Consider the following 27,992-nt stretch of genomic DNA (forward strand, 5'->3'; position numbering starts at 1 on the left):
TGGGTCTTTTTTGACCTGTATAGATTTGATTCCGGGTGCTCCAGAGCAGTAGGATGCAACCTTGACTGCTCGGCCATCCAGCCATCTGATAGAAATCTGTATGTAACACTTAGACCATGATAATTTTAAAGTAACATTCAAAATAAAATATAATGTCAAAACTAAATCAATTCAGTAATTAAATATGATAATACTAGACAATCAAGAAATCAAAATTTGCAAAATAAATTGCTTACTCTTTTATTTTGATTACTACCATTTTGTGAACTTATATTTTATATTATAAATGTAAAATTATAAAATAAATTTTAACACACAAAAATTAAAACATACAATTATAATTCCTTTAAAGAAAAATATACTTTTTTATTTTTTATTAATTAAAATCTAACAAAAATATGCCTTAATGTTACAAATTTTAATTCTCTCAATAAATATCACTCACTACAAAATATTTTCATATTTGTTATATATAAAAGTGAATTAAAAAAAAGTGTGTGATACATATTTGACTGTGTCATAATAAATATTTTGGATGATATGGCATCAAACTCAGTCTTAAATAAAAGAAAAAATATCTATAATTTTTCAAACAAATACAATCCAGCATTATAGATGATTAATGACGATGATTACCACTTTGATACTTGATGCTTTTGTGAGATAAAAACTGCAATAAAAAAAGAATAATAATAATTTCATAATATTCACATAATTTACACATATACAAAATCAGAAATTTTGTATTCTTTCTATTATTAAAAGATCAATCAATGAAAATTACATAATTGAAATTAATTTATTTTTAGATAATGATAACTTATAAAAAGTAAAATAATTGCTTATACATTAATATAAATATATAATTTTTGAATAATTTATATAATTTATCTAAAGTTTTTGATGCAGATTTTCTTAGCATAGTTTTTCATGTAAGATGTATTTGAAAATAATAATAATCCTAATATAAATATTTATTATATCGAACTTTGCTTAAATTGTGTTAAAGCTTCTAAAATCTAATTTCAAGGATCATTAGTAAGACATTACAAATAGAATTAAAACTAGAAAAATAAACAATAAAGTCTATTGTTTTAAGAGAGATTATAACGTCAAGAGATAAAAAAAAATCTTTTTAGAACAAACTACATATCACAGAAATATTTATTGAATTCATTTTAAATTAATAAATTTTAACCAAATTTTAGATTATTCATTTACATATATAATGTTGTTAACATACTGTACTGTAAAGAAACTGAATATTTGTGTGTTCTCCTCAATTTTATTTTCTCCAGGTGGTCGATAAACACTGCCAGGCAAGCCACACACACATATATATTATTTGTAAAAAAATAATTTTAGATATATTTACATAGAGGTGTTAACTGACCTGTTGCAAAGAATGTATACAGTACCCCCCCTATAACACAGGTTCATATAACACAGATTCATATAACACGGCAAAAAAATTGCAATCGTGTTCATATAACATGCTAAGAGATTTGTATAACATGGTAAAACGTCATTGCCGACTCGTGTCCCAACAGGATTGGCCGAATCTGGACCAATAGCGGACACTGCACAAACCGTTGAGTTTAAATAAGCAGCAGACCTACTAAAAACCATTTATTATTTAACAGCCATAAAAATTATATTTATATTAATGATGTCTCCAATGTTCAGCGAATTTTCCACAGAAAAATAACTTATCAGGAAACATGCGCCTGCCGTTTGATGAGCCACTCCGCGATGAAAACAAGCTTAAGCAATGGCGTCGTCAAACGGTGCACACTCAGTAAGTAATCCTACAATTTTTTGTTTATAGCATAGTTTATGTGGATTATTCCCAAAAAATTATACGTGATTTGGAAATATCGAGTCAAATTAGTCTAGAATCAGTTAATTTTATGGAAGAAAACCTTTCAAATAGCCGTAGCCCCTAAACTGCACATGTACTGGACTGTGCTTGGCTCATGTATTTAAGTGACTTGTACAATACGAAATTCATATAACACAGAACATATCTACCATGTTATACGGGGGGGTCTACTGTATTTGTTTAAATTTTGAATATATCTTGATGTTAAAAATAAATTTTATTCTCACATCAATTTTTACTGAAAGTGTTTTACAATCAATCTAATTTCATGATGATATAATTAGAACAAGAGCCAAAAGATCACACCTGGGTGATGGCAATTATTACCATTATGTTTTCGTGAGCAGCTCATATATACTTCTCAAGAGTTTTATTAGCCAGGAGCCAGAAAAAACATCCTGGCAAGGTGACTAGTAAAAAAAAGCTTGAGGAGAATGCTATTTATCCTTCTATGGAAAGTATAGTGCACTCTCAGTAATAGTAATGGTGATAAGAAATAATTTTCAGTTGGTGTGATAATATTTTACACATTTGAAATCTATTACTGATGATTATTATTTCAAATTAATGATTAGATTATTCTCAAATAATAATGTAGTCATAAAATTGCTTATTATTAGTGATGTAACGAATATTCGGTTACTACCTGGTATTCGGCCTATTCGGCCTATTTTTCACTATTCGGCCGAATACCGAATATTTAAATCATTATTCGGCCGAATACCGAATATTTAGTCACTATTCGGCCGAATACCGAATACCTAAAAACAGGAGTAAGAAATAACAAAAACACAGTAAATTAATCATTTTGGTAACTTTTATTAATGCTGAAAATTAAACTATTAATTATTAAAGTTAATAAGAAATAGCATCTAACTCTAGTATTAAATTATTTCATAATTAAATAATATTATAGTCTTTATCTTATACTATAGCCCGATATCTTATGACATTGATGGTGTGTAGGTTAGAATGTATCGGGCATTAATATTATTGTTTAGTTAATTATGTTATATTCGTATTCGCGTATATTTTTATATTTTTTACGATATTTTAAAATGACTTACGAAACGTTTTATTGAAACTTATCGTATTTAATGAAATAATTATTTATCTATTTCTAGAAGATGAGTAACTAATATCTAATTTATTTTATATATAAAGCAAAGAATGAGCATTTTTCATTATATGCAAAAGATAACATTTGAAATCATGTTAATTTTAAAAATATTGACAAAAACAATAGCAAAAAATATCACAAAACTTCACAAATAAAAAACCCCCAATAATATATTTGAACTGTTCCACAACTGGGCAGAAACTAGACCATATGTCCCCACTAAAGTATATCCTTAGGGTACTATTCAGTCTACAAATACGTAGTAAAAACAAAATTTTAGAGTTAAAAAGATTGATTGCAAATAAAATAACTTGTATGTTATAACTTACATCTAAATACCAACAACTGCCGAATCATATCGGGCTATTTACGGCTATTACATAAATTATAAACCAATTTGGCACTAGAGGTAGACGTTAGGCTCCATCTCATATTAACTTTAATAATTATAATTTAATTAATTAATTTAAATAATTTAGACCTACTGGAAGAAAAAATCGTAGTGACAGCGGGCCAATAGAGAGCAGGGTGCGCTATCCTTGCCATAATGCGGTTTGCGCGCCAATTTTTGTACGTGCGTTAATCAAGCCAAATAGTTTGGCCGAATATTCGGCCATTCGGCCACACTCCTGGCCGAATATTCAGTATTCGGCTGAGGCCAAGTATACTATTCATTACATCACTACTTATTATTGATTTATTCCTTTATAATTAAAAATTTATCTAATAATGTGCTCAAATTATATCATTGCTAAGTTAAGTAGTTAATGATATACAGTGAAAGTTAGAACTTTAGCACAATTTTTTTAATATAAAAACAATTTCTTAACTTAAATACAAATAGTTAAAGAGTAGAATTAAAATGTCATATTTTGTGGTTAAAACAAAATCCAAAAAAGTATTTCTTCAAATAATTAATTTTATAATTTAAAAAAAATTAATTAAATAATTTTTTATTTTTGATTTTTTTTCATGTTATGTTTTCTGTAAGGTATAGAATTTCATATTAAAAAAAATTTAAATATCAAATTTTCAGCCATTAAAAAAATATACGATAATTAACATATTATATTATCAAACAAAATAATCTCACACTTCTGATTATATACAAGAGCGTCACCAGCCAATGGGCCAGGGGGGCAAGATGATGTAAATTGATAGAGGATATGAATTGTATGTAGGTAAAATAAAAACAATTCATAAAGTTTTAATCATTTACTATGTACCTGGAAAAGAAATATCTTAATTAAAACATTTTTTTAAACTTACAAGAAGCCTAAGAAGATTATTTTAATTAAAACTTAGCATTTAAATAATTTTTTTTCAAATTTCTAGGGGGCAGCTACCCCCTTCTGCCTCCCTGGTGACACCCCCTTGATTATATATATGAAAGAACTGATGCATTTAGAATCTTTTAAAATTAAAATAATATTTTTAATTTATAGATTATTCAATTAAAAGTAAATTATTATTAATTCAAACTAGAAATTGATAGGAAGGATTAATTTTTGATGATTTCAACAGCAAATGTGGTTGGAGTTCAACTATTGGGAGATAATCAAATTCACTGGATTTTTTTTGCAAATTGCTAAACAAACACTAAAGTATCCAAATATTGCTATCCCTGAGCAATAGTTTCTCCAACAAGAATGAACACTTTAGTATTTGAATACAAAGAATCAAATATATGATTCAATTTTCTCACCATTAAGCTCAACAAATATGAGCCAGGCAGAGTCTGTGCATATGTCTCCTTCCCTATGGAATATTCATTATTTTTAAACATTATTTAAATAAATATTTATACAAATTTTAAACTCTTAATTAACATTCAAAAACTAATTTTATCGTGAAATTCAAAATTTTTATTTGTTGTGTTCTGTAGAATACAAGTTGAGAACTGTTGCTCTGGAACAAAAGAAATTAGTACAGTAAAACCTTGTTATTTTGAAACTGGAGGGACCAAAAATCTATGTCTTTGAATTATCCGGGTTCAAATTATCCAAACTTTTTTCAAATCAAAGTTTCTGTTTGTAATTCTCAAATAAAATTATGACATTATTTTACATAAGTTCACCCATTCCTTTACAAATGCATTACTATTACGAGTTATTTCTTAAAAATTTAAGTTATTTCGAAAAAACTGTCAGTCAGCATGTACAGTACTTAATGAAAACAAAACTATATTCAAAGGAAGACCTGAAAATAACATATGAATTAAGCTTAAGTGAATTAAGAATAAAAATAAGAATAAAATATCAAATTTCATCTAGAGGACCAATGGCTCATTCTCCATCTTAAATTTGAGTTTACGAAAATCGTGATCTGATGAAAACAAACTCTATTAACGACTAAAGTATGCATTTTATCATGAATACTCACATGTATTTAATGGACTTTGAAATTATTGAAACGATAGATTTTTTGAAAATGTCCGAAATAATTAATTGCCAAACAGATTTCTTCCATAAAAATAAAAAAAGTTAAAAATTCTCTCTTCATTGGCAATGTATATGATGTCCGAATGACCTCGAATGGACATCCAATAAATCAATGATGTATAATTCATAAAACCAAAAACAAAACTGCCACTTGGGCATGAAAACTTTCCTTATAAATATGTAATATGATGGAAGATTTCAAATTGAACAATATTTTTGTGAATCACTGGACCAGATAATGACCGAGTTTCATTGTACACATATTTTGAATTATCTGAACTAAAACATATGCAAAATCCTTAACTCTTGGCCAGGGACTGGACTTGAGTTCAAATTATCCAATATCAAAATAACGAGGTTTTACTGTACTTTAAAATATTTTACTACTAATGAAATAGTACACAAAAGAACTCCAAAGGACATTTAGTTAATAAATGATGTCATATTTTCTAGCATTTTCTGCTTTATTGGAGACCTTTAGACTATTTTCTTCAGCTGAAGTACTTCTGGACCTTTCAATCTAAGTACTCCCTGATATAAATATGAAATACTCTCGCATTTGAATTTGACATTATAAACACTTTTTCAATAATTTCTATTCCTGATGACAGGCTTGAAAGGCCCAAATGTACTGGGTTAAGGAAAATAGTTTAAACACCTCCAATAAAGCAAAAAAATGACACACTTTAATGTTTGGAGAAATAAGTTTTTGGTAATGATATCATCAAATTTTAATCATATATTTTTTTATACAGGATCATATTTATTTTAAAAAGTTTAAACATCTTCCATGGTAATTCATATTGCTATATTTCACAGTGACTGTTGGAAAAACAAGATATATTCTCTGGATATGATTCTCTTATGTTTATAAAACTGTGCATGATGTATTTTCCAAGTTTATAAAATAATGATAAAAACAAATATATTTAATTAAAGATGTTTTATTTTTTTTTGGAATTTAATATTAACTAGGTTATCACATGACTTTGTCATACACAATAGATTTGAGGCAAAGCTAGAAAGAAAGAAGCGATCCCTGCACTTGTTGGTCATAAAAGAGGCAATCCTTGTAACTGCTGGCTATGGAAGACATGATCCTTGCACTGGCCAACACAGAGATCCAAGAACAAAGCAATCAGTAAAGATTGCTTTCTTCTTGTGTTTTGTTTGTTTTTGTGCCTATTTTCCATTAGGTGCACATAATGCTGTTTTTATTTTTGACCCTTAAGCCCTGGTCACACTATGCGATTTCCAGCCGCGCGGGTGACTGCAACCGCGACGGCTGTTCCCATTAACTAGTAATCCCCCCTCGAAAACTGGTGCGACTGCAACCGCAACTAGAAACAAAAAGTTTGTTCTACTCACGACGGTTGCAAACACGCATCCAACCAGAAAACTTCTTTGTGCCACGTCATACCTTGTGTTGTATATTTGTCAACATATCTTGATTATAACATTTGTATTAACTCAGTTTCAGTACATTTAAATGCTATATTTGATATAAATCAAATCTGAATTTATAAAAGTTATTGCTAGATTTACTTTAAAAAGTTTGATTACTTTTAATAATATACAATTGAATAAAATAAATGCTGATATAAAAGAAAAAAATATATCGATTATAAATGAATTAAATCATTCAAGCTTTCCTCTAAACCACTTCAACCCTCAAATATTCACTTTTATAAGATTGGTAAATAGCATCCAAAACTTCTGGGATATAATGACTGATATCGAATTATGGGCCACTCTAAATTGGTATGCCAAACGACGAAACGTTTCGCCTAAGTTAAATATAAGTATTGGTATTCATACAGATATATCCCCTATAACCTTCTGCATCCGAAAGCCTTAATTCATTCATCAGCTGGTGAAAGCACGATTGTTTAGCCCGTTGATTTTCATTTCGCCAAGTTTTAACCCAGCATGAACGTTTTTTCTTATTTTTCTCTTCATATATTCTCGCCAGCTCTAACAAAATTATCGCCTTTTTTCTTTTATTCATTCCAGAAAAGGAACTGCTTGCCATTTTAATAAGAAAAGTAGCTAAAATTCCGTAAATACTCTGAAGTAGAACGTAAAATGTCGGTAAACTCACGAAAGTAGACAAAAACAAGCTACTGTAATTTTATTGGTTTATTATAGGGTCACGTGTTTCCGAGTTGCAACGTCAACGAACAATGTGATGACCATGAGAAGACACGCGCAACTCGCGCTTGTTGCGGTTGCAGTCGCCTGCGCGGCTGGAAATCGCATAGTGTGACCAAGGCTTTAGGCATAAATTCCATTAGGTGTGCTCAGTCCCATCAGAGAGCATTGACATTGTAACTTTAATACCTCAGTATATCAAAAATGAAGCCATGGACTCCTATTTTTTACATTTAAATGGATTCTCATTACATTTTTGGATTCCTCACTGCAATTAATGGAAAATGGCAAAGTTTCATCAAAATTGGCCCATTAAATTTTGAAAACAAACTCGATTCTATAGCAAAGCCCATAGAAGATGTGCTAGCAACCATGGAACATCACATGGCAAGTCGCGTGATTCATGCGATATCGCTTTGTCACGCATGCTCATGAAACGACCTTATATCTCAAAAACAAAGTCATAGACACCTACATTTTTTATTACATTTTTTGGATTTCTCATTGCAATTAATAGAAAATGGCAAAGTTTCATCAAAATCAATCAAATAGATTTTGAGAACAAACAATTATGTAAGCCACATAGAAGAGGTTCTCTAACACTCCACCTCAAATATAATACATTAGTTAATATATTAGAAATAATTATCAGCTATCATCAGCAAGTACAAAAAAAACCAATTAATTAGACTGTAGATATTCAGTTTCAGTAAAGCTATTATCAATGTATCCTTAGTGCATACAACTGATTTTCTTTGAAGGCAAAATAAAATGGTCCAAACATGTATCTGTATTCCAGTATTTGAAGTTATCCAAATAGTGTAAAATATTGGCAAACCAAATTAGGAACTCAGATAAAGAATATATCTAATCATTTGCAATTTAATTCAACCAATTGTTTAAATTAAATTCTAACAATAATTTTAAAAATTTATGTCAATCACATCAAAATATTTTACCTCAAGTAGATATCTCAATTAATGCTTCTTCTAACTTTTTTCTTGCTTGATGAACTTTCTCTTCTTGTTTTCTAATATCATCATCTGTTACAACTAATGCCTAATAAACATAAATTAGTTTTTCTTTGTATAAGTAAATGTTAACATACAGAATATGTTGATATTTTATCAAAACTAACTTTTTATTACTATATAATATCTATAAATATTGCAGATTTTATTATTATTGAGAATTTAAATAATGGAGACGAAAATTTTATCAGTCTGGATGAGATAATTAAATTTTGACTGCAAGTATGACTTTTTTGAGGATCCCAGTTGAATGCATGCAGTTAATTTAGATTCTCCTGCAAGTGAATTTAATAAATGATATACTAAAGAATTTATTTAATAGTTAATCTAAAATTTACTTAAATACTCATTTGGTTCATTTATGAAGCTAAATTACAAAAGAATAATTTGGTGACAATGCAGGGATGGATCAAGTGCTATTTTACAATTTTCTTATTTATTTTGCAAAATATATTTAATGATTACAATGAAATAAAGTCAATGTATTTATTAAATATTAGTAAATTACATTAGTAAATAAAATAAATTATTAAATGAAATGCTCAGCTTTTTGTTAGTATTTTTCTTACTATAAAAATTATCCTACATGATTTATAAAATAATAAAATTTTAAGGAACTGATTGTTCTTTAAGGCTTATAACATAATTTAACAAAAAATTTATTTTATGAGTAACCTGAAATTTTCTCTTAAAGATTTCAACTTATAAAAATGATTATCTTCTCTTATGTTATGTCCTGACCAATGTATGCAAAACTATATTAATTTTAATTAGAATGAACAAATGTAGGAAAAAAAAATCTGCTTTAATGGAGCATAAAAATAGAAAGAACTTGTTTACAAATTTTTATGTATTTTAATGATAAAACATGCTTTTAAAACAGAAATAAAGGATAATAAAAACTGAATTTGTTTAAAAATATATTACATTACAAATAATGTATCAGAATCTCAGTTATAAATTTCTTATACGATTTACCTGAACCAAGGGTTGGTCGGGATTAATATGAACACCAGGATTTTTCTCTAATCCAGACTTGGAGCCTGTTTGACCTGTTATTGGTTGTGCACTAACATGAAGAGCAGTTGCAATACTGCGCAGAAGTGTTTCTTCAGTCAGATCTGGGCCTACACCTTAGCAATGATAAAAATAATTATTATTTCTTACTAAGATTTTTAAGATTTTAATACGAAATATATAGACATATTAATAAATCATTTTGATTTCAAAACCTACAAATATTAATCCATAATCAATGTTTATTAACTTGGTCTATTATAATGGGTTATGTGAGATCCGTGGTTTAAGGAGTTTAATTTTTGTGGGATTAATTATTAAAACAAAATATTCTAGAATTTAATAGGAAAAAAAAAATGTTTAAAAATTTAATATAATAAATTGAAATTTTTATCAAAGTTTCACATCGAAGAGAACAAGGAACAAAACGTTTGTTGACAGTCAGTTCCTGAGATAGATCTTTATCTCCCATGACTAAAAGGGTGACTAAATCTGAAAGACACATCAACCACACCCAGTCAGATGATCCTCAAGCTCGATCTCCATTGGAAGAGATCTGGAGAAAATAGAAGGTATAAAAAGGGAATACTCGCCAAACTCTGAGCACCTCAACAGATCCCCATAGGAAGGTTGCCATAGGCCACATAGATGGCACCTCAACAGATCTCTATAGAAGATGGTCATAGGAAGGCTCTTTGGTAGATCTCCATACATAGGTACCACATGTAATTGCGCAGCACTTTGAAGATAGAATTGGTCATAAGTAAAACTACTCCATATGATCTCCAAAAGGAAGCGAAGAAAAGAACAGCTTCATGCTATGAAGGTAGTATAATTATGTCAGATTGATGTAAACTCTCGATCACACATGCAGATTCTCTCACGCGTATAGGTAAATTAAGATTAAGTTTAGATAGTTGATCTTTTCAAGAGAGAAATCTCGAATATATCGTTTGTAATTCCATTAATCTGTATATCATTTGTATTTACTTGTATTCATTCATTTAGTTTAGTTTTATTGAATTTTTGTTATCGTTTTAACATGGTCTTATTAATTGAGCTCGGAAGATTTACTACTCATGCAATGCTCCACTTGTCAAACTAACCCTCCTATGATATAATACAGACGTTGTCACTCGGACGTCACAGATATCTCTAAATAACTTAAACACATGATAGACTGCAAAATTGACTAACTGGTGTCGGGAGCCTGACGTAGGAGAAAGGTGATTACAAGATCATCACTCCCCGCATTTTTATTACTCATACAAAAGCCATCCTTTTTGACAACAGAGGGTCTGTTCCTCCAGAGGTGTTGAGTAAGTGGTAAAGAGTATTTTCCCAACTCTCTACCCTCAGCTGCCCTCACAGGTTACAATGTAGGAAGAAAAAGTAACCCAAAAGAAACATTTTACATTAAAATATAAAATCTAACACCTGAAGAAAAATACCCATCAGTTACAATTAAGTCATAAAATTTTTTTTAAATAATTTAAATTTTTACATAAAAATACTGAAACAAAATAAAAATCTTACTATATTCTGAACTTATTATTTCTGGTAAATTTAATCATTACTACTTTTTACAATAAAGTGGAACCTCGCTTAATGAGTACCTCTCATAACGAGTAATTTGCATAATGAGCAAAGCAAATTGTAAAAAAATTATTTGCTTAACAAGCGACATTTCACATAATGAATGCTGAGGAGACGGGAAGTCCCGGATTGTGTCATCAGTCTGTGTTTAGCACTCGTTTGCTAGCATCTTATTGTCACTTGTGATCACACATTTTTCAAAACTTGCATTCAGACATATTACATATAAACATTAACGACCATAGCCTGTTATATAATAAACATGCTAAACAATATGCCAAATTCTTGGGCTATATAAAGGCTATAATTAAATATTAAAAATTACTGTATTTCGATTTTTTTTTTTTGTTGTTTTCTGCAAATCAAATTTGCATTCCGGGTTGGTTTATTCTGCAGTAGAAGAAAAGATGATGATGATTCACACTTGTTAACAATGTATATTGTATAATTTTCTTTGAATAAATGTCATACATAAAATATTTGAGTATTATTTTGGCATGGAACGCATTATCACATTTTACATTAATTTATATGGGAAAACTTGTTTCGATTAACAAGTAACATTACTCGTTAATCGACAGACAACAGTGGGAATTTATAGGTCTACAATTTTTTCAAATTGCAGCCCAATTAATTTCAAACAACATTAGAAATAATTCTTTTTTAAAAAGTAAATGAAGTATTACATATTCTGAATAAAATCTCACCTCTCATATTTTTTGGTAAATCAAAACTTTGAAATGCTTCTTCATTAACATCACAAGCTTTCAAACCTTGTAATCTTTTTTCCCAAAACAACTAGAAATTTAATATTGTAGATAATAATAAATTTTATTAAATCAATATTTATTTATTTATTTTTTAACTATTAAATATTTAAATATTAAATCAATATTTATTTATTTTTTAAACCTACAAACATACCTGTTTTGGTTTTTCTTGTGGACCATGTTTAAAATCAGTACGAACTTTACTCTCTTGAGATTTTACCACTGTCACAGGTTGTTTAAAAATAGAAGCAGTCTGTCTTATAGGCGGAACTAGAGAAGTGTCATTTCGTATACCTCTACTATAATCAAATTGTGCTCCTCTTTGACGTTTACTCTTCCTTAAGAGCATAGAATTAATTTTGCCAGTACGAAAATCAAATGTACTGAGATCCACAGTGTCACCCAAATATCTTGCCAGTTGGGGTTTACTTCGAAACTTTTTTCCAGTAGGGCTGAAAAATAATTTTGTTACTCAAGTAGACTGGAAATACATTCAAAATAATTAATTGCAATCCTGAATAAATTACATAAGGACAAATTTGAATGGAAACTGCACGGTTAACCACCATCTCTGCTGAATACTTTGGTTTCTGAACTTTCATAATAAAACTTCATTTTAAAATTTTTAAGCCAATCATTTTAATTTTTGTCAAGTTACTCTTCTCTGTACATTGAATACAACATTCAAGTTTTAAAATAATAAAGGAAATATTCCAATGTCAAAATAATTTTTTAGAACTTAAACAATTTCATGTGCTTTAGACACTATCTTTTTAAAAAAAATAAACTGCACAACCATCCTTGTAGTGTTTGTTTTTTTTTATTGGAAAAAGATGAATGATTACTACAATAATGTACTGTTTGTCTTTGTGTAAGCGTTGTGAATATTCTATAAGTACATATTTGCTAGTATAATAAATGATAAAAGAATCATCAATTGTGTTATTTTGTTGTTGCTCAAAGTAGCTGTTTGATCATAGCATTTCACCAGAATGTATTTAAACTATCACAGAGACAATTACACAATGTATTTCACTTCATTTCTAGTTAATATTTATTAAGTAAAATTTAATTTTTATTAATTGTTAAACAAGCTTCATTCTCATCAATTTTCTGTAAATTAACAGATAATTCTCTTGTTCTTTCTGTTACTAACTTCAGGCTGTTTCTATTTTTGTTTCTCTTCCACAAATTCAACAATCCTATTACTTTTTCAATCTCAAGCATTTTTGCTGTGAAGAAAGAATTGTGATTGATTGGTGGTTGACAGTGGATTTAACAGCACTCTTTATGTGAAACCTCTTAAAAAGGACGTTTCACATAAAGAGTGCTGTTAAATCTTATCAAGATGCATTTCTTTGTGGGTTGTCAACTAGATTAAAAAATTGAAGTGACTGCGGAAAATGTCATGTAGACAACAAAAATGAATTTGTGAATGGAGCTTCTACTTTTTGCATCAAATAGCAATCATGATCATCATCAGAAAATGAACAGTTTCTACTTCAAAGAATGGTTTAATTAAAACATTTATTACACACTCATCCCACATAGTTTTATTATTGTTATAGATATTGAAAGGTGTCATAGGATTTGCTCTGAAAATCTGCCCACAAATTCATGAAGAAAAGACAAAATTTGTTACTGGTTATTCAAAAAGGAATATCACGACAGTCAGAAATATTGAAACAGGAATTGTTGGAAATAGTAAAAATAAAGAAGTTGAAATATTTGGATGTTTAGGTTTAGTATCGATGGCACTTCTAAAGCAGCAAGCCACACTATATTATATCTATCACTACCAAAACATGCAGGAATGTAATCTGAGTTAGCCTGGAACCAAGTCAAAGGTTTGCACAAAGGTAAACTGCAAATCATGATAAAACTTTCAAGTTGGATGATGTCACCATTTTATCTCATGAGAATATCAATGCTGTCAAATGTCAATGTGAGAATCCAGGGGGTAGAGAGTCGAACTCTAAACTCCTTTTAATGGCAACAGATCGGCAGGATCTGCTCACGTTGTCACTGGGTGGCTAGGAGGGCAAAAGGTCGAGTGGAGTAAGTCAATAGGGCATCGGCAATACGCGAGAGCAACCATTTTAAAATTCAACAAGTTTAATAGAAAAATAAAGTATAAAATACATCATACAAGCGACAGATACAATTATAGCTATGCATCACTACACTAGAGGTCAATGACCTAGACTATAGACGTTTATAATTATTATGACTGGCCCTAACTCGAATGCTAAATGATCAAGAGAAAGAATTTACAATCGAGAATATAATACCTTGTGACTTGATGGTTCCGAATCCTGTTCATTCAATGTCGGTACAACGAATGTGGATCTAGTCAAGGTAAAATTCTGGGTGGCCATATCCGGATGGGAGTGGGGAGAAAGGCAAAAAGTCACAATTCACCAAGTCAAAGTCTCCTCCTTGGGGACTGACTGCCGAGACAGTCGGGTGTGCTGTCATTATATGGAATTTAGCAAGGGAATCTGATCAGGTGACTGTTTATTTGGTAGCAATGACAATTGTTTGTCAGCAATTGTTTATAGATTTCCTCCCTAGACTAAGTTAATCACCACCTTTCTCACATTTGACAGTCGACCATTATAACATATTTTCGTTAATTTCACGGGTCGATGCAAAGGGGAAACGACTTGTTGACAGTTACATTAATATTTAATATTTTCCTGTCCTTACTCCATGGGAAACAGATAGTAAAAGGGAAAATTTCTAGCCATATCTTTTCATTAAATTTTTATATAAAAACAGGATCCTCACATCAACAAACCCACATAAGCCTTATTTGTCAAGCATGTCGAGAGAAAAAAAAAGTCAGTTATCATGAGCCTGAATACAGCCATAGGGGAAACACAATCGACAGTATTTCATTAGGTAATCATTAGTAAGCTAAATTTTCTCCCTAATTGCAGATATACTGTCTCACTGTCTGATGCATTTCTTTTACCTCTTAGATTTCAGCAAAGTTCTTGCAAAATGATCAAGCATATTTCATCATACAAACCCAAGTTCCTAAAACTCATAAGTGACAGATCAGTCTGGCATCACTATCTTCAATATGTGCAATTGCCTCTTAGCATTATGTTAGTGCAACACTCAAGTGTTAGCAAACAAATTTTTGAAAGTAAACAAGTTGGAGTACTATTTCACAACGTTACATGCAAAATTTGTCAATAAGCTACTTAAGTTTTGGAAGGAAAAGGAGGCACATATGAAACTCATGACAATAAATACACCATATCAACAATGGTTTCTCTAGAAAAATAACAAAGGCATCATTTCAAGTCACTTGGCAAATTATGTATTACAAAACTCCTCATAACATCAATAAAAAGCTTGTCAAGCCTATTGCAATTAAAATGGTTCCATTTTCTGACAAGACTGTAAAGAACAGAATTGATATCATGTTAGAATATATTATTAATGGGCTGAAAACTTATGGAAAGTTTTCAATTCAAGTTGATGATGAGTCTGCTGATACTGATTTTCATAAGATGCAAAACAAGTAGTAATATGTGGAGAAATTTTGTTTTGTGAACTATTAAGCACTACAACAATTGGTCAGAATATTTTTGACAAAGTCAACAATTTTTTCTTAGAACATAATCTGCTTTGGGAAAACTGTCACATTTTATATGGATGAAGTGTCCATAATGATGGAAAGCCATTTAGGATTTTGTACTTGAGTGAAACAAAAAAATTTGAAGTAAACCAGTCTTTAAATACTGAATGTAATTAATATTAAAAACTCCAAACTACACTTCAATCCAGTAAAAAGCAAAAATTGAATGCCTAAATTTTTGTTAAGGTGTAGTTTGGAGTTTTTAATATGAAAATCTGCATTTGGCAACACAAGACTTTCAACCTGATCCACATTCTGTTTTCAAAGATATCCAGACTGTAAAACTTTAAATTAGGTTGTATCATTCTATTCTTTAAAACTGTATAACAATTATAAAATCTTGTTTAAACTGATTAAATTAATAGAGCTTTATGTATTCATTTTTATGAAAAACCTCCTATTTGTCATTTTAACTATCATTTCATTACGTAAACTTCAAGTCCAAGGCACCTAACTCTTGAATGTTCACTGTGCAAAGAATTAGAAAGCAAATATCAACATTTCATATATTTTTCCAAGATTTGATGGCTTTCTCAAGGCAAAGTACTATAAGACTTTTGTCACTGAAAGAAGTCAAAATATTTTTGAGAGAAAAACTACATGTTGACTAAAGGTTTCAGAACGAAGAATGGATAGCAAAGGTGACTTATCTGAGTGATATCTGTTATCATCTAAATGAGTTAAATGCTGATACGTAAGGTTGACCATGGACTGTTCTTGATATCGGAGAAAAGATCAACATGTTCAGAAGAAAATGCTTTGGAATAAAAAAACTGTCCACTGGCAGAATTGCTGCATTTCCTAATCTGAGTTCCTGGAAGGTGTTGCCCAAGTGTCACTAGATACTATCAACAAAGTATTTCTGAATCATTTAATGAAACTTCTGGAAAAGTATCTGGATCATTAGGCCCAGTGCACATATCCAGTTTTTAAGCATACTGTAACACTATGGCACTAGAATTATGGTGTGGAATACTATAAGTCAGATACGTGAAAATTACACATTTTCTTTAATACTCATCATCTCTGATGACAGCAGAATGAATTCTGTTCATCATCTCACAGTATACTGTGTATTTATTTTTTCAGTGGCATTCCAGCACCACAACAGCACCATATGTTTAAAAACTGGATGTGTGCACCAGGCCTTATTTTCAAGAGAATGTCAACTTTATGTTGACTGTATGAGACATAACTGTGTGAAAAATCCATTTGAGGTGAATGCCAAGTAAGTTGCTGATGAGATTGTTAGATTTCAAGAATTCATCAATCTCCAGGAAATCATGTTCTGCAAGAAAGGAGGTTACAGCAAGTATCCATATCAGAGTTTTGGACTAACTTAACAGAAAAGACAGTTCTGTCTTTTTAAGCATTAAAGGCACTGCTGTCTTTTCCAACAACTTATTTCTATGAAGCAGAATTTTCTTGTTTAGTAGCCATCAAGACAAAAACAAAAAATTGTCTGGATTCCCAACATGACCTTTGTTGCAATTTATTATGAAACATACAACAAAAAATAGAACAGCTGACTTCAAAGTTGCAACATCAAGGAAGCCATTTATTGTCTTTAGACTTTTGATTCCCAGAAAGCAGAGTTTGATGTGATGCTTTATCTTTTATTTAGAATAAATTATATATTCAAATTCAATTTCACATGCTTTTAACATCTATTTGTCCACTGTGGATTGCTGCTTCACTTTACCAAAACATTAAGACCAAAAAAGCTTAAAACTGGAGGTATAATCCCATATTCCGTTGCTTAAACTTAGATATATATATATATATATATGCATGCATTTATGGACATCTTGATCCAAATGCATATGTACACACACACACAGTATGAAAATGTATGGACTTTGATTTGAATCTTTACAATTAAAAAATAAACTACAATTATAATTACTCAATCATTGAAACAAACTTTAAATTAAAATCACTCTTAAATTTGTCTATATTTATATAGTTTTGCAGTAAAATATTGATATTAAGATGAGTTTTAACAAATACAAATATTTACTGGACATTAGCAGTGTGTCCTGTAAGTCTGAAACCATAGGAGTTATGTTGATCTTATTCCATGTTTTACCTGTAAAAGAAGAAACTAAGCACTGAGTAAGGAAAAATAAATTCAAACTATTTTGATGTAGACTTGTGGTCTGAGAAAAATTGGCAGAGACATCCAGACAACAGTGTGCAATTCGTGGAAAAGTCTAGATGTAGCCTGTTAAACTCTGGCAGCTTCACACTGCCACAGATCCCCAGATTTGATTAACAAATTATTAAGTAATCTATCATTGTTTGTTTTGAGCATCATTCTCCATGTACAAGGTCTTTGTAGAAACATTTGTGTTTGGATTGGCAGTGTCATGGTATTTTGTCTTATTTTTCTTTCAACATTTTCAAGAAATTTATCTTTTTATTAATGTATTTTCCTAAAAACCCATTCCATTGTATTTTATAAAAGAATTTGTGAAATCCCATTAATTTCTTTGAAATGACCACAAAGTTCATTTTCAGCGAATGAATCAATTTAGTTTAATACTTCAGATGTAAAACCTAATGATGTAAATAAATCGTTTCAAAATATTCACCCAAAATTATTATTATTTCCCATCTAAATACAATATTTCTTTAAAACATAATTATTGTCTCTAGAAATACAGTAGAGAGTCGAAAATCGGCATCAATTGGGGACTGGGGTTGTTCAGATTAGGGATTTGTTCCGATTACGGTCTATGTACAAAAAAATATATTAACCTGTCCGATGTTCAAATTTTTCTTCGTTGCGTGTCGCTTCCTGTTGAATTTTTCTCCGTTGCGTGTCGCTTCGCGTTGAATTTTCGTCGATTTTAAGCCTAACGAAAATTTTTATAATAATAATCGAGGCTATCGTATCGTTAAAAATTATTTCTTTATTTTGTACAAACAAAATAAATATATTGAAGAATATAAAAACATGAAAATTATACTTTAGAAGTAAATTTAGTATCAAAAACGTTCGATTCAGCACGACACAGTCCGACTGAAAATCGTGCCGATTATCAGGCGATTCCGATTACCAGGGTGCCGATTTTTGACTCTCTACTGTATATCATTTGAAATTGTTTTGTTGACAATTGCTATGCTAAGAATTACTTTCTTCATCATTTGAGAAAAATATTTTAACCTTTATGAATATTTCTGTAAAGTAATGAATGGGTCTACACAAACATATGAAAATAAAACAAAAATTTATTTTATTGAGAGACGATTGAAAGAAAAAGGACAAAATTCCTAACACTGCAATGGAAGTAATTACTCAATGTACTGTATATAGTTGCCAATTACCACATGTGCCAACAATTAACAAAACTGCATGTAGCTTTGAAAACTATTCAATGTTTTCTTATCATAACTTGAGCATCACTAGGAACATTAAAAAGTTTGTTAATCTCAATATTCAGTAACTTAAATTTAGTTATTTTGGGAAGAAGTTATATTTAGGTAATATGAATACATACAGGGTGATTCTAAATATATGCAAAGAATTTCAGGGGCCGGTTCTTTGAACCATAAAAGTGCATTAACATATGTTTAAGATGGTATAGTTGTAATAACTGTTGGAAATGACAACAACCAACTGTAGTACGGGATTCTATACTCTGTCGCATTGAAGGGCATGCACACTGACAAATATTAAGAGTGTGTGAATTATTTCACAGGATGTGAAAATGCAATTCCATAATTCAACATTTTCAACAGAGCTTCATATGTAACTTTGAAATTATGCCATTTTGAACATTCACTGCCTCAAAAAAGTCTGTGTAGAACAGTTAATAAAGTCATCAAATGTCCTTTAAGATGCAAAATCATGTTTCGGAATACTGTCTATATTTATTGTAATTGTCTATATATGCACTACATATATAATAAGAAGTTAAAAACTAACCAACAATATTAACAAGATACAAAAATTCAAAACGAATAAGTCTGTGTACAAATATATGTACTGTTAAATGTAGAATAAACTTCTCTTTTGTCAGAGCCAAATATATTAAATTTACTTTCATCACTAAACAAAAGCACTTCCAAAAGTCTCCAATTTCCCTACATATTCACATGCAAATTCAAAGTGCTTTTGTTTATTGATTTTAGTAATTAATGGTTTCCATCTAACAGTGTGACCATGATAATTATCCCTTCTTAAAACAGTGCATATTGTTTCTATTTTATTTAAAAACACTATGTTGGCTAATAACATGTAATTTTGTTATGCCTCTTATAACCATTCTTTACTAAAGATCAAAACCATAAAATCAACTTTTTTTATAAACCTTTAATGCTATGCATTTCACATGCTACACATCCCTCTATTCCACAATGAAGTAAATTTACAATTATTAAAATCATAGTATCTTATAACATAATCGAGATGGGTTGATAATGATAATAATAAGCGCAGAGCCCAAAACGGTTAGAAGTTGAAAGTTGAAATTTCGTACACAGTTGGGTACGTCATGAGAACATATACTAAGTAGGGATTTTTCAAAATTCCCCCCCCCCGATGGGAGAGAGGGACAGGATTAAGACTTACCGTGAAGAATGCGGCTTCTATTATACTATTTCAGACGCTGTTTTTTGCGTTTTAATAGGGTGTGCCATGAGAATGCACATTAAGAAGAGATTTTTCAAAATCCCCACTGTGGGGGAGAGAGAGAGGGTTAAGAATTACCCTGAAGAACTCGGTTTTTACTGTACTACTTTAGATGCCCTTTTTGCATTTATGCGGGAAATCAAACGTATTTTTAGACCCTTCTAAAAATTCTCAACAATATTTAGTGTTCCATCATATATAAAGTTGACGTGGGGAGTGTATGCGCATAAGTTCGCTTTATTCAAACTCTTCGTCTTAATGTTTGATTTTATGTTCGAATCTATATTTATGAATGATTCTAGAAGATCCAGCTTATTTTTCGAATTTATCAATTCGAAAATTCGAATTTAGCAAACCTGAAGAAGAACCCAGAAGAGGTTATGAAAACGTTTGTTATTCATCACTTAGTCGTACTACACAAAGGTTAGTGGTTGCAGTGAGTCTTAATTATTGTTATCCTGGTATGATAAGCAGATATCTAAAAATTTTCTAATTAATCTCAGAAAGGGGGACCTAATTTTTGTACTCGGTGAAAACGGGTATGATTGGCTATAATCTAATAATCTTAATCTTTGCTATTGTTACTTTTTGTCCAAGCAATGCCGAGCTCATTTGCTAGTGGTTTTAATAATTGTAAATTTACTTCATTGTAGAAAGATCAGTGATGGTTTTAATTGCATAATTTACCTTATTCATTTGTAATTGTGTACTTTTTTAAAACATTTTTAACCTGAAGAGGGATGTGTAATCCAAAATGCATAGCATTAAAGGTTTATAAAAAAGTTGATTTTATGATCTTGGTCTCTAATAAAAAATGGTTATGAAGAATAACATAAAATTACACATTATTAGTCGACATTGCATCATTTTTTATTTAAAAAACACTGTGTTTTCTAAGAAAAACCATTCCATAAGTCAATAACTTGAGAAATTAATGTTTCTATTTTATTTTTAGATGTGACAATTTCTGCTATTATTTTTGATGCATTTATAAGTTTATTTTTACTTTCTTTATTATTTTTTTGTTCTTCTTGGTTTGAATATTTTTGGAGTTCCCGATTTCAACTTTGAAAGATTACCTGTTGCTTTAAAAGTTATCAATTACAATTTGAATGTCGAAATGAGTTTTTCCAATGATGTTTCCTATCTCACAAAGTGTTTTTATTTCATTACAAAGTTTAATTATTAATTGACATACATTTAGTGACAATTCACACACCCAGATTTCAAAGTATCAGTATTTTTGGGAATACTATAGATTATTATCTATGGAATTTCGGGACTTTGAGTATATATCTGAACTGAGGGAACCGAGACGAGTTCAACGATACCCTACTTTTGGACCGGAGATGAAAAATAAAAGTTATCATACTTTTTTCGGCGATCGCGCAATGATAGAGAGTCGCGTCGCTCTCCGCTAAGTCGGCCTCGCTATCGTGATCGGGAGTTCCGTCGCTTGCCGTTAAAATTGCCTTTAGTAGACATTTCCCCCCCCTTTTTTTACTTTGTTCAAGAACTACCGTGAATCAATCACTAGTTTAGCACATGGCGGCGTGTGATGGCGCCCATACGAGAGGTCAGTTGGGCCGCCATGTTCGCTGCCATAAGTAACATTAACCGAAATGGCGATCGCGCGATGATTGGAAGTCACGTCGCTCTCTCCCCTCTCGTATCGCGTGTTTAACCCTCCGGGAGATGACCGTAGTCCGACGTCATGGTTTGCAGACTTTACCGCAAGATGGCAGTACTAGCAACTATGGTGCCGTCTTCATGAGAGCACCATAGTTGTAGTATGGTAAGTGAAAAAGTATGATAACTTTTTTATTTTTCGTCCCCAGTCCAAAAATAGGGTACCGTTGAACTCGTCTCGGTCCCCCGAGTTCCAATATATAATCAAAGTCCTGAAATTCCATAGATAGTAATCTATAGTACACCTGTATTTTCTTTGTGTGACATTGTAATTATAAGAACAAAAGCAGTTCTAATTTATAATGCATAAAGGTAAGTAACAGATAAATTTGAACTTTCAGAGGTATCTTATGATGCAAGTTTGAAAAAGGTACTTTTCTGTTAACAGGAAGCCAGCTGATACGTACAGCAACAGGTAAGATTCAAGCTCTGAATGAAGGGTTTCACACAGTCCTCAGAATTATCGAACCTTTGCCAGATATTTGCCTCCAAAGGTCAGTTTTTAACATGTATCAATATACCACCTATTCTACATGCTTCGCACATAGACATGCGCCTTGATGCTCGCCATCACCCACACCTTAGCCCCCGGGTGGGGGAGAACTCCCACACTCCCCTAAACTATACAGTCAAACCTGTTTTTATGTGGTCTTTTTTTGTGCGATTTTTTATTTGTGCAATTTTTTTATGCGATTTTTTATTTGTGCGGTATAGTTGGCGACTAGTCTCGTGCGATTTGTCATGTCTCACATTGACTTATTATAGCTAAATAAACTTATTATAGCATAAATGAACTTATTATAGTAATATTATTGCATGAATATGCGAAAAATAAAATAATTTATTTTTTAAGTCAACAAAACACCACCTGGACAAAAATATGTAAAACAGACGATAGACAAGACGATGCAGTCAAGTGCTGACATCTGTTGTCAATAAATTCTATTTCATACGGTTTTGAGTTATTTTCTATGTGAGACTTTTTTATGCGGTCAATACAGGGCTTAAAGCAGTCATGGCAATAAAAAAAAGTGAGAAAAGAGAGTTCACACTGAAAAAAAGCTAAAAAAGCTAATAGTCTTAAAATGAACGAAAACAGGCATTATTAAAAAAACACACAAACGCACACATATTTTGTATCAATAACATTGCGTATGATATTAGATTGATTATTAAGTGGACTGATAAGATTAAATATGAAAATAGTTAGGCTGAGTTTATACTCCAGAAAAGTGACCAGTAAGACTGCATTAAGCCAGAACAGGCCCGCATTAAGTTTTCATGTGCCCCATACAGAATTCCCACCATTACACAGCAAAGCAAATGGAATAGTAACATAACTACCAGAATGTGTTTCCATATAACATGCCAAATTTCAAATGCCATTTATTTCAAGGTACATTTTTTGATTTCTTCATAAAAAAAATGTAATTAAAGAAGAAAAAAAACAACTTCTGGCAGAATCAGTGGGTTGCATGTTCATTATATAGCAGGGGTGGGCAAGCAAAAGTTCAGTGGGAGCCGAAATGTAGGTTTTGCAAAATGCATGGGAGCCGCAGTTCTGTACTTTTTTACTCTGTACTGCAGTTCTGTACCTTGATTTTATTATATAATATAAAACAAGTATTGAATTTTTTTAATAAACATATTTTCACAAAATTGTGGAAATAAAACTGTAAAAATAATAATAAAAGGCAGAAATTAACACTTTCAGCAAGAGCCACATAAAACTCAAAAAGAGCCGCATGCGGCTCTCGGAGTCGCATTTGCCCAGTCTGTTATATAGCAATACCACTAGTAATTGTGACCCAATCATTTATTTGGTAATTTTATCAATATTTTTTAAATGATTAAAAATAAAATTACAGAATTCATTACTGGTAATACTAGTCTCACAAATCTATTCCCCTGAATACAATAAAACAATTTGTTAGTCATTCGACCCACAACTGACAGAGAAGAGAGTTTATGAAAACAATGTAATTAAACATTTAGCAGTTTGTTGTCCTTCACAGTGGGGAACCGGCAGAGTCTATTACTTTTATGGGAGAAAATATACAAAGCTTTCTACTACCCTGAAGTTGAAAAATAATACAATCCCATGAAATTTAACAAATCTGACGTTAATAAGTAAATGATGAAATTATTTACAGAGAGTTGATATTTGATAAGTTTAGTTTTTTGCTCTTATAGAACAAATTACAGAAATTATAAATAAAAATCTCATTTTTTAAAAATTAAAATCATAAAATTTCGCTTACAAAAGATCGAGATGAAACGCACGCTTTTTATTTTTATAATCACTTTGTTTTATTAGACACAGATACTATTCTTATATAGATTTATTAATTATAATAAACATACATTATGTATAAAATTACATTAAAATAACACTGTAATTAACGTCTGAAATGAAAAAGTAATTGAATCGAGTCTCGCCTCCATATTAATTAACGCGCATTGGTGTAGCCAGAGTTTGTTATGGGGGGCCTAGAGGCTGTAATTTTCTGGGGACCCGCTCTGTGGCTCCATCTGGAAACCCCTCACGCCACGCGACCTCACCCGGGCTTTGCAGGACACCACCATTGGCACCCTGACGGATTCCTGGTCAGCGGTGCTTCGCAACAAAGGCCAGGACCACCTACGCCCTTTCGCCCTCTGGAGGTACAGTTGTGCATCATCTCGTCACGCAGAGAAGCTTTTGGCCCGGCTCCGGATCGAGACGGCCCCGTTACATGCTTTCCTTTACTCACAGCATCTACACGACTCCCCGGGGTGCCCCCATTGTGGCGCAGCGGAAACTACACTTCATTACTGGCTACATTGCCCCAAATACACTATAGCCCACAAGGACCTAGGCAACACGATGACCCTAAACATGTCTCTGGTGCGCACGCTGACACCTATCTACTGGCCACCGGCCTCCATCACTCCTAGTCAACACGTGGCGGCGCTGGAGCGCTACATTAGCCTCACTAGCCGTTTCGCTTAGCAACTGGCAACGTCGGTCGGAGAAAGAGCCGCAAAGGCTATAATCTCCATATTAAATTGAATAAGAAGAAGAAGAAGAATTTTCTGGGGAGGGGCACCAGGTTAACTGGGGGGGGAGCGTGCCCACCCATGCCCCTTCCTGGTTACGCCCATGTTAACGCGCCACAGTAATTAATTGATCACGTTGCATCAAATTAAATAATTTATAAAAATTGAAATAATAAATACGTTTATAAAATAATTGGCTGTATCTGTTCGCAATGATAATGTAAAACACACTGTACTTATAGTTTAGCATTTCCGATATTTAATTTATTTTTGAATTTTGAAATATAAGAAAAACAATTTTTTAAATAAAGTTTTACGCATTGATATCTGCAACTTTAGATAATACAAGGATATAAGAATCCATCAAAAAAGTTAGTTAATAATAATTAAAATCGAGAAAAAATATAAGTTTCTTTTGAGGTAAGGAAACTTGTAAAAAGTCAGGTATGCGATCATGTGACGCCCATCTCCCCACTTTGCGTAACCAAACAGTCGAAGTTGAAATAAAACTCCAGCAGAAGTAAAAACGAACATCGGCACATGTATAGGACAATAAACTTGAACAGGAGCGAAGATGAGAAATGACACCATGTAATTTATGCTAATTACTTTCTAATATTAAAAAATTAAAATCTTCAATAAATTATAATTAAATTAATTTTTTGACTGAGTTCGACTAGAAGCATATCGAAAAGCTAGATTAAAGTGAAAATAGCAGTTTTTTGACGCTAAATATTTACAAATTAATTTTTTAATTTGGTGCCGGATTGACCGCAGCTGTTCGAATGCGCACGTGCGTGACGAGTTTTATAGTTTCTGTCGAAATGGAAAATGAAGGACACCGTTAGAATACAGAAAACCATGGTGCATGCCAAATATATAAGCACCCACTTAAAACCAAACTTTTGTCTTTGTCTAAAGATTGTCTCTACAGAAGTTATTAATATTTAGGATATTAGTTTAAAATCTTGTATTTCCTGGCACGAGATTCGCTCGATCTTTAATTTTACAGAGTGCTAGAAAGATACAAGCTTTGAAACGAGTGTCCTACAACGTTTTATTTAATAATAACAGTAGAAATCAAATTTATTATCGCTCAACAATTATTATTTTCGGTTTTTCTACAGTAGTCAAAAACGAGTAATGTCATCGTTTAAGCTAAAGAATAGCAGGCGGTTGGGAAGAAGTTTGCTTAGCAACTTACTTCAGAAAGTATTGGGTTCTATACGATTTTCCGTTGCTAAAACATGAGTTTCTACTGTTAGTATTAAATAAAATCTATTTCTTTCTTTTGTCCACTGCGCTTAAATAAATACAAATGCTAAAAATAATGCTGTATAAAAATCACTCTTAACGCTGAACTAAAAGTGTACTTATGTCTTAGTGCAGCGTGATTATATCGAAGTGCCGTGGAGATCGGTATTTCACAAGGATACAAGCAAGGAGAACCCACGTGCAAATTCCTACAGCATGTGCAGAGTATCAAGCTTTGGGAAGCTCCTCGTTTTGTTAGTTTATATAAATGTAGTACACTACATGTGTATACGACAGTGCCTTATCATGTCGCGCACAGTCCATAAGGCATATGGGAACGTGCTGGTCGCTATTTCGCTCCTGAGCGCATTTACGAAAAAAAAATTTCACATGGGAAGTGAAAAAAGCTAAAAAAGTGAGTTTTTCTCAGAAAAAGCTAAAAAAGAGAGGAGCTATGAAAAAAAGCTAAAAAAGCTAAAAAAGAGAGTCACTTTAAGCCCTGTCAATAGGGACCGCATAAAAAAAATATTTTTTTAATTGTGTTGCGAAAACTATTTTTTTATAGCCACTCGTGAAGTTTCGTGCGATTTTTTTATGCGGTCCCTATCCACCGCATAAAAACAGGTTTGACTGTATAACGTCAAGTACTCCACAGTTGAGCGGGCTACTCAAAGACAGCACAGTTGTGTGGGCTAAATAGATAAATGCAACACTTTTACCAGACATTGGTAACGCATATTGGATTAGTTACAACCGGTGTCCCGTTAACAGAAAAGAATCTTCGTACGCACTTTTACGAACGATAACATTCAAGGAATCAGCCCGCGAGTTTTCGTACGTGTCCAGTCACCCCGTACACTGTAAATATATAAATGAAATGACCTAAAAGTAACTTCTACCATATATTGTTATATGCACAACACATTGATGTCTATAAGCACTTAAAAATAATAATATATTATAATCTGTATACCTATAATAATAAACATCAATCTTTCCAGCAGATAATCCAGTTCTTCTGATCACTTCTTCCCTCTTCCATCCTTTAGGCAAAGCTGGACATTCCATTGTGATGTAACAATAAACACAATCCCAAGGTGAATCTTTGCTCCTTTCAATTTCTAATTCAGCTTTAGTGTCTTTCTTTACATTTTGTTTTATATCTCCGCACTAAAATGTTTTTCTTTCTAAAACAGAACACGTGATCTTCGAAGATGTAATATTTTTAAAAAATTACTCTGTTTAAAATGTTTTTATATTATCACAACCCAAAGGCAGGTTCAAACGAATTGTATAACAGCGAGCATGCGCACTCGGTAATGTGAAATTCAATTTATTTTTAAATCTTGTTTAATATTATTTTTTTTATCGGCGTCGTAACTGAAAATAAAATTGTAAAAATAATAGATGTTAAAATATATATAAAAATATAATAATTTAAATGTAAAATATACAGTTAAAATTCCGTTCCAAAAAAAAATAAAAATAATAATAAAAGTGCCACCTGTTGGTAATAATCTGTTGTTAATAAATTGAATATTTACGTTAATTAAAACAAGCTTGGTCAAGCCGATCTGATAGCAAACTCCACCAAAATGAATCAAATATTAATTTTGTTTAAAATAAATTTTTTAAATTCTTGAAATCAAATAGTGGTTAATGTTACCTATGGTGCCAAAATGCCGGCTCTCTCTGATTCAAGGAAACAGAAGAA

At 31.3% G+C, this 27,992-nt stretch overlaps 1 protein-coding gene across 1 annotated transcript; it reads right to left on the reverse strand.

Moving 5' to 3' along the window:
- Positions 1–386: 386 nt before the first annotated feature.
- On the reverse strand, positions 387–27,620 carry MBD-like (methyl-CpG-binding domain protein 2). Its single transcript, XM_067281130.1, has 6 exons — positions 27,252–27,620; positions 12,163–12,460; positions 11,946–12,036; positions 9,604–9,758; positions 8,554–8,653; positions 387–670 (listed from the first exon to the last, which is right to left on the reverse strand). The coding sequence occupies exons 1-5, from the start codon at positions 27,344–27,346 to the stop codon at positions 8,555–8,557; spliced, it is 738 nt and encodes a 245-aa protein (XP_067137231.1). The 5' UTR covers positions 27,347–27,620; the 3' UTR covers positions 387–670; position 8,554.
- Between the last annotated feature and the right edge of the window lie 372 nt (positions 27,621–27,992).

This window comes from Centruroides vittatus, unplaced genomic scaffold (genome assembly GCF_030686945.1).
Source record: "Centruroides vittatus isolate TY-2023 unplaced genomic scaffold, ASM3068694v2 contig_911, whole genome shotgun sequence".
Taxonomy (NCBI): Eukaryota; Metazoa; Arthropoda; class Arachnida; order Scorpiones; family Buthidae; genus Centruroides; species Centruroides vittatus.